The sequence below is a fragment of the Camelus ferus genome, chromosome 7 (assembly GCF_009834535.1).
Source record: "Camelus ferus isolate YT-003-E chromosome 7, BCGSAC_Cfer_1.0, whole genome shotgun sequence".
In the NCBI taxonomy this organism is placed as follows: domain Eukaryota; kingdom Metazoa; phylum Chordata; class Mammalia; order Artiodactyla; family Camelidae; genus Camelus; species Camelus ferus.
Genome location: NC_045702.1, coordinates 24,496,627 through 24,511,278, shown reverse-complemented (window position 1 = coordinate 24,511,278; position 14,652 = coordinate 24,496,627). Strand labels below are relative to the sequence as shown.

The 14,652-nt window shown below is 40.7% G+C and overlaps 1 protein-coding gene across 1 annotated transcript; it reads right to left on the bottom strand.

Moving 5' to 3' along the window:
• Positions 1–5,554: 5,554 nt before the first annotated feature.
• TMEM229A (transmembrane protein 229A) lies at positions 5,555–8,287 on the bottom strand. The gene has a single exon (XM_032483583.1). The coding sequence runs from the start codon at positions 7,202–7,204 to the stop codon at positions 5,618–5,620; it is 1,587 nt and encodes a 528-aa protein (XP_032339474.1). The 5' UTR covers positions 7,205–8,287; the 3' UTR covers positions 5,555–5,617.
• Positions 8,288–14,652: the final 6,365 nt, after the last annotated feature.

Sequence of the window (14,652 nt, the reverse complement as noted above, 5' to 3'; positions counted from 1 at the left end):
GGTAATCAAAATATGATATAAACTTCCTGCATGTTCCTCTCAATATTATTTTCAAGTATTTAAAGTTCCTAATCTGAGATCCTTTGAGACTACTTTTATTTTCAACATGGATATAAATAATATGTTAATAAAATATCTTGTATGTAATATAAATATTTGCTGGAAACCCATCAAAAGTGTGGCTAGGACTCTGCTTAATATTATAAATGGTTTTTGGATGGGACAGTTGATCTGTGGCATCTTTTGTCCTTTCTGCCTAAGCTTCTGTGACACTTGTGTCTTTTCAATTCCCTCCTCGATGAAGCTGTTTAGGTCTGCCAGGGAAGCTACCAGGAAACTCCCCCAGCTGTATCCCGTAGGTATATCTGAGCATCAGCCAAAAGACTTTCCTAGGTTGAACCAGGTTGAGATTCCAATGACCCAAGTAGGGTTCCTACTATTTAATCTTTTACTCCTATGCTTGCAGCTAATTTTTTTTTCCTGAAGTAATTTTACTTATACTCAAAGCGCTCAAAGCCTTGTTGCTTAGGCTCAGTGAATGAAGCATCACTTGAAAAGATAAGATAAGTAGACCATAAGTATCATGGTAAAATAATAAAATGCTGAATTTTTTTGTCTTTTAAATAAAGAGAAAAGAATGTCTTAAAGATGTTTCATTGCAACACACAAGCAGGCTGAACGGTATGTATTAGCCTCCTAGAAGCTCTGAGAAGCCTTCTTCCTTCACAAATAGACAGTAGGGTTCATCAGCTCAGCTTGGACAGCTTTCCACCCATGTAGTCTTTGCATGAAAAACACAATTAATACTGTCTTGAATAGTCCAAGCTGAGTTGAGAAACCATCTGTCAGAGATGTAAGAGATTCTATCTAGCCTTGGATGGAAGGCTGGATGTTATTAATCTTGATGGTTTCTTTCAATTCTTAATTCTTCTTAATTATGATAAAGATATATTTTCTTCTAAATGAGAAAATTGGTCCATGTGATTTTTGGATTCTAACAGAATTGTTAAGAGGTTACGATGAAAATTAAACCTTTTTGTATGTCAAAGACCAGCCTCTTTTTTTCTCTCTCGCTCTCTTTAGCAGCTGTCTGATAATTTGACTATTTCTGCAAAGAGAATTTAAATATTAAGGGAAAATTCTCAATATTTATATTCTCTTTATATTAGGGGAAAAAAATCCTTAAGGAAAAATTTCCGTAGACAGTCACAGGTTAATTTACAATTTGGGTTGCTAGTCACTGTTAGTCATTGCCTGTGTGACAGCTTCATGTCTGCATGTCAAGAATTAGAATGAGGCCAATTCTAATGAATAGAGGTCCACACGGACAACTGCTGATTTTGTTGGTTCCTCTGGTACCAAGTCTAAGAATAGAAAGAGAAAGAAAATTGGCAACACAACAGAACCATCTTTACCGCCATCTTTCCCTTCAGCATATACTGAGGCACGTGTTTGATGGAGGCGAGAAAGGGTGTTTCTTCTTACTCTTCCTCCGTAAAGGATCTTAGTTCCATTAAGCACTGTTGGAAAATGTATTGGAGATAGTATATTTAAAATTAATTTAAAAGGTAAAGGGTTTTTAATGCCTTTTAATATAAGCAAACATTGATTTTATTAAAATGCTTTCAGCTATTACAATATGATGACTTATCACTCCAAGTCTGTATCATGAGTATAACTTCCTATACAAGTACATTGATTTTTTATGTGCTTTGGAAGTGGAGAGAGAACCAAAGCAGTCAACCAAAATTATTCTTCTTCTCCATCCTTCTTAAATGGAGCCAGATCCATCATGCCAACATAGACTAATTCAAAACAGTAGAAACTATTATTATTTTTATAGGGATTAGATACTTCTTAAGCAACAAAGAACAGGTCATATTTTTCTAAGCTGTGTTTGACATGAAATGTCAAATATTCATAATAAAATCTTCAAAGTTAAATACAGTGAAATGTGTGAAATATTGAAATGGATTATCAATCTTATTGGAGTCTTTATATAACACAGGGACATCTATATTCATTGTCAACATGAAAACCTTAAAAAGTAGTATTTCTGTTTAGATTCAGAGCCCAAATAGAATTGGTTTAAAATTTAAAGCACTTCTTGTAAGAAATTTCAGTATTGTATAAGTTAAACATGGAATGAAAACCATATTTATCACTTTTTTTCTCATGGTTTTTTTAGACTGCAAGGTGTTTAATCAAACTCAGAATAAATGTCTCTGCAAAAAATTTCCTTTTAATTTTTGGGCTGTTTAGTTCTTATGGTGAAGCTCATTCTGAGTGCTGTATTAAATGTGTAGCAATAATTACAGGTGTTTCTCCTAGCATGTGATATGAGGTATCCTGCATTTCAATATATTCTTCTTATACTCAAGATTATAGGACTTCAAATGAGAAACTCTATTTTACAGCACTGCTTGAATACAAAGATTATCATCTGGGGATTAGAGACGGGCTGATTGTCAGTTTTGCATCTTGGTATCAGCGCCCTTGTTATTTTCCAGAGAATAAAAAGGCAACATGAAAGAATGGCTTTGCTAAAGTATCTAGCTTTAATATAGCTGCCCTCGCATCTGGGATAGTACAAAGGAAGAGAAATACAGGTTATGAGGTGAACTCCCTAGAAGATCCAAAATCACTGTGGTCAGTAAATAGAGGTACGACAGTCTTGCTAAGAACAGACCCGGGAGTCCAGTGTACTTGGATTCTAGTCTAAATAGCTGTATGAGTTGGGCAGTTACTTAACCTCTTTGGGCTTCAGTTTCATTGTCCTGATGTAAAAAGGAGAGTTGCCAGAGGTTTAAGTTAATTGTGTGTGTGTGTGTGTGTGTGTGTGTGTGCACATATGTATATATAAATGTACACACACACATACACACTTAAGGTGTATATATCATATATGATATGTATCTTTATATATGTCATATATGAATCTTAGGATATATATATTATTTAAAACTGTATACAGATATACTTAAGATGTATATAATATATAGTCATTTAAGGTATATGTGAATATGTACATACATTTACTTAAAATTATATATATATGATACTAGAGCAGTTCTTGGTAGGTAGTAAGTGCTGCTTAAATATTAACTATTTTTATAGTTATCATTTCTATATCTGAACCGTTAATGAGTAACAAGATTGATCTGCTGGTTCTTTCCTATCCCTGCTTCTTCCCTTAAGGGTTCAAAGTTGCAGCAAAATGTTACTTTTAAGAAGCTGAGTAAACACAGAATGAGAAGCCCTAAAGAAAGGTGCTGAGTTAAGAGATGGGATAATCACTTCCTGAATACGTATGAACAAGCTCTTTATAGAACTAGCAGAGGGACTTTTGTTTTAGAGATGGGCTTCTGTTTTAGAGATGATGGATTGACATTCTGGGGAGAGTTCTGACGAGAGCCCTCACAATGCCCAGTCTCACAGCCTATTCCTAGAACAGGAGCCCTGCAAATAAGTATCATCTCATATAAACTAAAGCACTGGAATGGGGGACGGATATTTTGTCTGCATTGGGTCACTGCTGTATCTGCAGGGTCCAGGCAAGTGCCTGACAAACAGTGGGTTCACAATAACTATTTCTTGAATGCACTGAACGAATGAAAAATCTTGACCTTTCTTTTAAGAAAGATTAACATTAAAAGCAACACAAACAAAATAGCAGGAGTTCCTACTTTCTGACAGATTTCTGACCCTGAGAAAGCTGGGAAGTAGGTAGGCAGGGCTGGGGAGCAGCATGTGAAGGATGGGTGTACATCCAGCGAGTATTCCAGAAGCCAGGGATTTGGTTAAGTCTTGACAGAAATGTGTGGCGTGGAGCAGTGCCACACTTCACTCAGATTCATGCACGTGTGACAATGACACATTTGAATTACAAGTATTTTGTTCAGCGTCTGACTAATTTTAGTGTCTATACTGACACTTTTTTCTCCGCAGGTTTTCAGAAGTCTTTTAAACCTGTGACCAAGTGTCATGAAGTGACTCTTGTATTCTCTGCAAACATTTAGTTTCTACTCAGCTTTGATGGGCTAAAACATCAGTTTGACAGGCTCTATTTCACAGGTGGAGTTGATCATACAGCATGGCATAATTTAGCTGATGACCTCAGATAGCTGATTAAAATAATATAACACTCTTAGGTATATGTTAGACTTAAATCTAAATCCATGTTCATTTTTACTGCCATAGCAGACATTTTTTGAAAACAGAAATAAGTCCCTTTTTACAGCATAGACCAGCTAATAATTTGAATAAGAATATGTATTCATTTGTATACACTCTAAATTTTCCTAATTATCTTTGTAATGAAAACTGAGGAGTTATTAGTCATCCTTGGATGAGCCATGCTCAATTCTACTTGTTTTTTTCTAAATAGAATAAAAACAGCAAACAAATTTAAAGTACATTATTAATTGATTTGACATAAGATTTCTTAAAATGGTTTACATGATCTCATTTAACTTTGGAGCTTCCAGACATTAATAAAGAGTCACCAAAAAGCTATCTTTGATTTATAATGCACATTGACACATTGGGCTTGGCCCATGAACTCTGTGTGGTCCCAAAGGAAATAGAAAAATGTTTACAAGTGAACCATGGCAGAAATTGCCTGAAAACATTTATCTGTATTCCCAGAAAACAATTTAGGGCTAATGCAATTGGGGTGAACATTCCAGTTCATTTTATTCCATGGAACTGTTTCTACTCTTGAACTGTAGAAAAGACTGCTTACAGTTAGAACGCTATGAGGGTGGTCTAATTTTGATTGGCCCTTGTACATGTAAGGTAAACATTTTATATTATTGCACAGGAACAAAAATTTACAGTCGAAGATAACACAGGATCTGATTAAAGTGAACACACTTGGCAGTTAAGGCTAACCCACATTGGAAAGCAGTCATTTCCAGGATGAAGATCGAATATCTTAACACAGTGTTACCTGTCTGAATTGCTAGAAAAGATTTCTTATCTAAAAATTGACTCATATGATGTGTTTTCAAATTTTTCAGTTTCTTTTCATTTGTGTGCTAGACAGAGGCACTTTAAGAGCTATATATTAACTGTAGCTTTAGGAGAACAAGACACTGAGTTTCAGCAGGCATTGGTAAAAAATGGCAAGGAATTAAAATGACATTGGATTAAAAAGAAAGTAAACAAATCATTAAATCAGAAAATTTCTCCAAATCTTGTAAAAATCATTGGTCTCTGAGTTGAACTTTCTCACTTAAAAACAAAAATTAATGATTATCACCCCCTCTACGTCCAAATAAGTGAATACTACAGTTTTCCGATGTTAAGGGATGATGGTTTTGCAGTTTGGGCTACTGAGGGTTTTAAAATATTGACGAGTTAAGTACTTCGAGTTATCTAGCGATATTTCAGAGTATTGTAGTAGTATGCATAGGTTCCAAATGTTTTTAAAACTAAAATGTCAAATAAAATAGGTTGGAAAAGTTTAGTAAAAGATATAAAACTTAAAAGACTTAAAAAAAAAACCCATAAACTACTCCGTTTTAAATGTGTAGAAATACGCATTCATTTAGGGGAAATCCAGTGCCTTTTTTCTTTTTCTTTTTCTTTTTCTTTTTTTTTTTTTTTTTTGGTCTTAGTTAGTTGGTACGTAATGCACCCGCCACAATACGTTAGAAAGTAGGTCCTGGTACACGCTAAGGAATATCCAACCAGGTAAATACATCAGAGTGATAAGGCCCATGAAATTGAGCGGATAGTGAGAATAGTCCCAGGAACAAGCGCCCCAAGTGCGGAGTCCCAGACCCCACAGTAACTCCCACGCGTAGATGAAGATCACGTAGATGGGCACTCGCTTCCAGGTGCCCCAGCCCCGACTGTAGCGGAGGTGGAGGTAGAGCTTGTCTACCACGAAACTGCAGCTGCCGTATATAAAGAAGGACCAGAGGGACGTGTGGCCGCTGGTTGTCCCGTCCCCCTGCCCCAGCAGGTTAAAGAAGAAGGTGAAGAAGATCTCATCCAAAAAGCCGTGCATTCCAAAGAAAAGAAAGAGGATCAGGTCCGGGAGTCCCTGGCTGGGGGCTCCCCCGGCGCCCCTGGGCCCGCGAGGCCGCCGGCGGCGGCCACCCCCTGCCGCGGGGGCCCGGGCGCCTGGCGGGGCGGGGGACGCGCGCCGCGGCTGTTGCTGCTGCTGCTGCCTCTGGTACCGCAAGCGCAGGAAGCGCTTCAGGAACACTTGGCAGTGGTAGAGCGCCAGTACATACTGCAGCGCCAGGTCCAGCGCTCCCGGCGCCGCTGCGCCCCCGGGCCGGCTGCCCAGGCTGAGCAGCAGCGCCTGGCCCGCTAGGGTCTGCAGCCCCACGTGGGCCGAGGGGTAGAGGAGGAAATTGAAGACGAAGGCGCTGGGACAGCGCTGTTGCTGCAGGTAGACCTTCTCCAGGGCAAAGTGGGTGAGCGAGTGCAGGAGGCAGCGGTAGGGCGAGGAGAAGCCCAGCATCCGGAGGTCCGGGCTGCGAACGAAGCGCCACGCCGAGGACAGGAGCACGTCCAGGGTGATCCCGTGCATCCCGTAGAAGTAGAGGCGCATCCAGGCGGGCAGCGCGGCGCCCTCGGCCGGCGTTTCAGCAGTGGACAGCGGCTCGGGGCGGCTGGCGGCAGCCTCGCCTCCCCGTCCGCCGGGGGCCACGGAATGCCGCGCCGCACCACCCCTCCTCGCCAGACCCTCGCCGTCCGCGTCGCTGCCCGCCATCGGCTCGGAGGCTGCCGAGGTGCCCGAGATCGCGCCGCTGCCGCTGCCGCCGCCGCCACCCCCGGGTGCGCGGAGCTTCGGGGCCAAGGGGCCGAGCCTCGCGCCGCCTCCCGGCAGCTGCCAGCCCCCGGGGGGCGCGCGGGGAGCTCCGTCCCGGCCGTGGCCCGGCGGCGGCCGGAGCTGGTGCGATCGGGGGACGGGCGGGCCGCCCGGATCGCGAAGTCCCCCCGCCGCGGCCCCGCCGCGCCCTCTTCTCCAGTCCGGGGCGAGGTGCCGCGGGCCGGCGCCCGCGCTCACACTGCGCGGCCTATCCGGCACCGCGGCCCGGCGAGGGGCGGTGGCACCGGGGCCGGGAGGAGAAACGCAGAGGCTGGTGCAAACCCCATCTCCTCCGCGGCTCAGCCCCGCCGCCTCTGCTGCAGGCTCTGGAAGCGTAACGCTGGCAGCGACGCCCCTTCTCCCCGCCCTCCCCATGTCCCTCTCCGCGCGTCTCGACCTCTCCCGCCTTCGCAGCGTCCCCTCCCCGCCCCAGCCCTCCGCGCTGAGTCCGGCGAGGGTCCGCTGGGGAAGGCCCGGCCCTGCTGCTCAGACCCGGTCCCCCGCTCTGCACCCGGCTCTCCGTGCGGGAGTCGTTTGCTGAGGCGGAGGCACAGAGTGAAGAAACACCTAACAGGTGTGAGACTGCGAGCTGGTGGGCATCTCTTTTATAGAGGAAACCAAGGCCAGGGCCTGGCTGGCGGAGACGAAGGGCAGAGTGCCACCGACCAGAGGCCGGGCCCGAGACCAAACTATGCTACTGTATATTTAATGTCCTTATTCAAAACCAGCTGTGTCCCAGTCACTGAGAATAAATACGAGACTCCACTCCGGTCCGACCCCGGGTTCCCCAGCACCTGAAATGTTGCCGCGGGGCCTGGTCCACTTTGTCAGCCTCTCTCCCTGGCCAGTCAGTCTGCCTCGGTTAGTTTGATCCTGGCCAGGGACAAAGATTCAAAGTCCCCTAGAAGTCCTAAAATGATTGGGGCGGGCATTGCTCTGTCTTAAATCAGGAATGGTACCTTTGCTCACACTGGCACACGCCAGTGCGTCTTTTTCTCCTTGCAGAACTAGGTCATCCCAGAAATGGAGAGTGAAATTGAGAGCAGGGATTTTTTGTTTGTTTGTTTTTCCTTTTTCTTTTTCTTTTCTTTTTTTTTTTTTTTAAGGTGGAGAGGGCGGGGGAATCCAGAAATTTGGTGTGTTGGACTCCACATTTTTCAACAATTTTGAATCAGGCTTAGAACTGGAGAGAACCTTAGAAGTAAATTATACTGAGCTCCCCCTCCACCCATCTCCCTGCCACCTGCCTCCCCCAAGCCACACAAATCATGTCTAGGCATATATGATAGTCTAGATAACAGTGTTAATTTGTAAGAAGTTCAGATGGTTCAGATGTTTCCTGGTTGGAAAGCTTTCTGGGGATTTTTTTTTTCCCTGTGGGAAAATATTCTGAAGCAGTTTCCTCTATTTTTAAAGGAACCTTCTCTCCACTCTCCCCCTTTACTCATTTCAATCCCTTATGTTACAATCTGTGGTTGCTAAATTGTTGATGAATTAGGTAAGAGAGAGAAATAAGAGTACGGTGAGGAGAAAAAATAGTTACGGTGATATCAACTCTTGTATAAGGCCAAAGGACTGATTTATTTACTTATTTTGTAAAGGTTCACTACCATGTGGTTTATTTGAACATTTCTGTTGACAATGGTCAAAAGTCAGTCTGTGGAAGCTCTCATGCCAGGCAGGGACAGAAGCACCAGATAGCAGGCTCACCACCCCTGCAGTAAAACAGACAAGGTCAGTTGTACAAGAGCCTGATCAAGTACACTGACAAGAAATAATAATATAAACATTTTCGTGAGCACCTACCGTATACAAAATGCTCTACACACTGGGAAAAGACATTATAAAATGCACAGTCTCAGAAGTGTATAAACTAGTTGATATAACAATCTATTATACCTGTGTAAAGCCTACTTTCTTCTGATTCTTATTAATAATTATGATTGGCTACATACCAAGTAAAGTGTTTCTTTGAGTTATTATTTTATTAAATAAACTCAATTCTGGGCCCAATTTATCCAATAATAAACAAATGCTTTCTTTCTCCATAATTGCTGTTCAGGCAAGGAAATACTTCATCATTATAGCATAAATATAGTTACTAAAACATGCATACACTGACTTGCTAGATTAAATCTGAATTATTTTCAAACAAAATTAAATTTCAAGGACCCAAGCCTTCTATTTATTCTAACTTTTTAAAAAGATGCCAAGAAAACCTTGAAACGTCTAATTCTGTGGTCCAGTCTAGTTCATCTCAGGGAGTATAGGAAAATCTTTTGAATTAAACAAAAAATTAGAGCTTTTAGTTCTATATTTTAAATCTCAACATTTAAACAATTTCTATTATATCAGTATGTTATCAGTAAACAGAACATGTATACAATTTATATTAGTATAGTACTAGCAGAGTATAAATTATATCAGTATAATAGGACATGTATAAGATTTATATACATACATATCTATGAAACATGTTTAATTTTTTTACTGAAGTGTAGTCAGTTTACAATGTTGTATCAATTTCTGATGTACAGCATAATATTTCAGTCATACACATACATATACTCCTTTTCAAGTTGTTTTTCATTATAGGTTACTTTAAGATAGTGAATATATTTCCCAGTGCTATATGGTAAAAAATTATTATTTATCTGTTTTATATATAGTAATTTATATATGCAAATCCTGAATTCCCAATTTATCCCTTCCCACTCCCTTTCCCCCCTGGTAACCATAAGTTTGTTTTCTATGTCTGCAAGTCTGTTTCTGTTTTGTAAATAAGTTCATTTTTGTCTATTTTTTTAAAGTGATCTTCTCTTTCTGGCTTCACTTAGAATGACAACCTCCAGGTCCATCCATGTTGCTGCAAATGGCATTATTTTATTCTTTTTTATGGTGGAATAGTATTCCATTGTATAAATATACCACAACTTCTTTATCCAGTTGTCTGTCAAGGGATATTTGGGTTGTTTCCATGTCTTGGCTGTTGTAAATAGTGCTGCTATAAACATTGGGGTGCAGGTGTCTTTTTGAATTAGGGTTCCTTCTGAATATATGCCCAGGAGTGAGATTACTGGGTCATATGGTAAGTCTGTTTTTTGTCTTTTGAGGAATCTCCATACTGTTTTCCACAACGGCTGCACCAAACTGCATTCCCACCAACAGTGTAGGAGGGTTCCCTTTTCTCCACACCTTCTCCACCATTTATCATTTGTGGAGAAGTCTTCTTATTCTTCAAGGACCCTTTTAAAATCTGCTTTCCATTTATCTTAGGAAAAGTGATGAAACAATATAAATCAACAGTTATAAAACCATAGAAGAAAATGCACCTATTACCTGTTATTCTCTCCGAGTTTCTTTTGTATTTTCATTGTAGCCTCTTCTTAGTTAACATTACTTTTAGAGTGTGAAACACTTTTTTTAAAAAAAAGTAAAAAAAAAAAAAAGAGATAAAAGGAAAAGTTTTTAAAAGGGCATGAGACAAAGTGCAAGAAAAATATTGTATAAATTACCTTTAATTCTTTTCACTTGTTGCCTCATTTAAAAAAATCAGTATCTTCTATTATTCTGAAAAGTTAGCCCAACAATGATGCTAGTCTTTGTTTGTACCTTATCTTCACATTGTTCCTTTTGTCTGAAATGCTTCATTGCTGTGTTTCTAAAAAAAAATTCTTCTCACTTTTAAAACTGCGGAATGGCTTTAATGATCCATGATGATTTTATAATTAAAAATCCTTGTATCAGAATCTCTATGATTATAGCCTGCTTAAAAGCACTTCTGTGTTGGTCTTTGCTGCTGCAACCATTAAGTTGTAAAGATACGTCTGTAAACCTGGCAACTTTGGGGCAGTTGTTGGGCATGAGGATGAGGGGCGTTAAAAAGCAGAAAACAGGAATCTACAATAAAATAACATCAGTTTGAGATTCCTTAGGTTAGGAAGCAGCCATTCAAAGAATATTTGGAACATTGTTCTTCCATAAAAACACAGACTTCTTTGACCTCAGGGCTGTGAAGCTGTATGAGTAACCAGGTTTGTAGAGATGTAACAGTTCATGTGGAGCCAACACTGACCTTACTGGACTGGTTAAATGGGTGCAACTCCTACAGCCAGGGGAGTCAGTGCGACCAGGGAGAGATCTGAGAATTAGGAGAAGCATCCTTTGGAGGACTGTGATCATCTTTAGCGGATTGTTGCATAGTGGCCAAACGTTCAAGGTTATAGTCTTATAGAATGTCAGAGACCTTTCCTTACATACCGGAAGAACAAAAGGCAGGGATATGGAGAACACAGCATGACGAAAACAGCTCAAGGAAAATTCAACAGGGTAAGGCATGAGTGTAACGTTAGAGAAAACAGTAAAAGGCAGCAGCCATATTAACAGCAGAGGTAATCGGTAGTTAGATAAGTGGGGGCACCCAGCAGACAGGTAGAGGAGAGGGGGATGGTCTGGAAGATGAGGTTATGCCCGCCTCCAGCATAAACGGACTTGACTTCTAATTGAGAGCCAGCAGGAAACCAGTTAGAACCCCACAGCCATGACTGCACTGCAGCAGAATCAACTTAACTGGACGGGACCCAGTGTTCATTGTATTATAATTAACATTGCTGTTCAGCCACCACCACCCCACCACAGATTTTTCTGTGGGCACTGCAGGTAAGGACATGCACAAAAGGGGCCAAACATGACTAACCATTCCAGTGACAAGAGCCATCAATCAATTAAAAGACCACCTCTAAGTGAGGGTATAAGAGAAAGGGGAGGCAAAACCCACCACTTTTCCTACCTTGGATCAGCCCACCTCCCGTTCTTGGAGGCGTGCTTTTCGTTTTCTAAATAAATCTTTCGCTACACAACGCACTGTCTCCCAGCTGTAAACGTATCTTTCGGGTATGACAAGAACTGGGGTCTTTATCTTTTGGGGTAACAGAGGTAAAAGGTTTTCTTACTATGGATCAAATCACACACACACACACACACACACACACACACACACACACACACACACAACACAACACACCTCTTATACACTATAATCATCAAACTAAGGAAGACATATATCCAAGAAGGCTTGCAAGTTTTGATTGCTGGCTCCCTAAAAATACCACCAACATTGCCTACTCCTAAGGCAAAGATGAGTTTGTTGTTTACCATGGCAAGAAAGCTCTACCTTGACAAAGTTTTAATAGCATCTTGGAGTAGGGAGGTCAATGTCGGGCTCTTTATGAGGTTTTTGGAGTCTGGTTGAAGATGGGTCTTTCAATATAAGGGCTTGATTGGAACTGGGTAATAATTATGATACAATGGTTTAGGATTGATGGATACAGCAAGGTGAATGTTTGAGGTGAGGGTTGCAAAAAGCATTGAGAATAAATAGTAAACTTTTATCTCCCTGGGCCAGAGCTTCCTGGAATAGTGAAGTTGTGTTGGTGAAGACAGTGGAATAGTAAAGTCATGCTAAAGAAGACAGCCATATAATGAAGTCATGATCGTGTAGACAAGCTGTGGGGGTGTGTGGTCCTGAGTTTGCACAATCTAATGGTGAGGATCTGTTTGGAATCCAAGAGGGGAATAATTTGAGTAAGGACAAGTAAAGAGAAAGAAGAAGTAGGATTGACACTGAGTTTAGCTAAAATGATGCTCAGTGTGTGTGGTGGGCGAGGGAAGGGGAGGGAAGTTGATTGACAGTTCAATAAAACCAGATCTGTATACTATATTTGTTAAAAATGTGTATTTCTCAGTTTAATTTATTTTACCTAATCTCTTCTTTCTTAAGTAATTTCTTTTGTTGTACAATAAAGTTCCAAATTAAAGAGTTTTTTTTTCTATACATTACTTAAAGAGTGGTGTCAGGAGGTGACTATTAGAGCTCATTGCCAAATGCAGAAAGATCAAATAGGAGCACATAAATTTTTTTGAATACAACACTGTTAGGGAATCATGGAAATCTGCCCTGTTGTTTTCATTGTAAGTCTTTACAATGCTTCTTCTTTTTAACTGTATTTCTTTTATTCCTCTTTCGGAGAATTGATTAATGGGGAGTCACACTGGTATCAGGAAAGTTTCTTTTTGTACCTCCTCCTGCTGACTTTTTATGTCCTTTCATACTGTTAATTTAATTTCAGGCCTTCTCCTCTGTCTCTGGAATTTCTTGGAGCTCCTAGTTTTTACCAGGAAGCTGAGGGTTATTTCTGAGATTTCATTTGAGTGGCGCTCCTAAGGAACAGAGTTTGAATAAATTCTTTTAATTCATGAAGCTTGAAAAAAAAGCAACAAGTTGTTTTGAGAAAGCTTGCTTAAAAAATAAAATTTTACCTCGAGCAATATTCAAATCAGAAATACTCCATTTGTATAATCTTTGCCTGACCGAAACTGCCTCCTGAATGCCCCTGTGAGGCTGTTTTCCACTCCCCAGTTAGTTCCATTGTGTTTTCATAAGAAGTAGCTTATTTTGAATAATATTTCTTTACATTGGTTAGGGGTTTATTGGTAACAGATATGACAGTTAATGGATACGACTTCTTGAGCACCTACTTATCAGCTACGCAATCACACACATTATCAGTAATTCGAATAACGTTCTCTAATTTTTTTAATGTATATTGAAACCAAGGCTCAGAAAAGTTGCTTGCTCGATGTCTTAGCTAATAAACCAAAAGCCAAGACATGAAGCTGTTTCCACTTGACATTAAAGTTCATTTGTCCTATACTGTCTTACCTCCTACATTTTCAAAATGAAGCCATCTCAAATGAGCTGAAGTAGCATTTAATTAGAGAAGAGATCAATTCTGTTTACAGTTTCAGTGAGTATTAATGTAACAATCACTAACTTAGTTACTCCCTCCCTTTTGCTTTCATGCTTTTCATTTTAATCATTAATCTGCATGTTCATTTTATATACATTTTTCCCCTCTGTACATTTACTTATTTATTTTTTCCCATCTTTCCTTCTAGGTTCCTTTACAAATTAGTAAATGGCTATTTATTTGGACAAACATGGCTCTCTGGGCTGGGTTGCTCTTTGGTACTGATGTGAGAATAGAAGACGGGGTTATATAATGAGAAAATGAGGATGGAATGCAAACATATTCCTGGGTATTGTTCGTACATGTTTCTACACGTGGAAGTTAAGCAAAACCACACCCTGCTGCTCCAATCGTTCACATTCCTTTTCATGGTTACCATATCTGAAAACCTTGGTGTGGTTCAGTGCAGTGACTTAAATAGATTTGCATGTGTCCATTTATTTAACAAAGTCGGTGTGTACCTGGTAGATCTCCAAAACCAAAGTGCATATTATATTTTAATATTTTCAAAATAGAAAAAAAGCACAAGTCAATAAAATATGGTGGTTTGGTAATCTGGAGACCTTGGGGAAATTTTTCAAAGCCTCATTTGGCAGTGGGGTGGGAATGGGAGGCACATAAAGGTGGCTGAACGAACACCTCAAACAAAGAATACCAGTTATGATGTGGAAACCAAAGGTCACGAGTGCTTGGACCCTGCCCCACTTCTTACATGTATTGAGTACCTACTGTGTTCTAGGAATTCTGCTGTGAACTGAGGATGCAAAGCTGAGCACCCAATAGATCTCATCCTCACTGAAATCACAGTAGGCTACAATGTTCATTTTTAATCATTATGAGCAAGATGGCAAATTCTGGACAGAAAGAAACGTGTGCAGCGCAGTGTGCAGGGGGCTCTGGAGGGATCCAATTCATTGTTCATGCCAGGACATCCAGGTCCTATGCTCACAAGCCAGAACCCCACAAGGGACTTCCTTGATACGCAGGGCAGGGCAGAACACTGCTTGTTGTCTC

Excerpts from the sequence above, each read along its gene's own strand:
- TMEM229A (XM_032483583.1), bottom strand. The coding sequence starts at position 7,204 with ATGGGGAGGGCGGGGAGAAGGGGCGTCGCTGCCAGCGTTACGCTTCCA.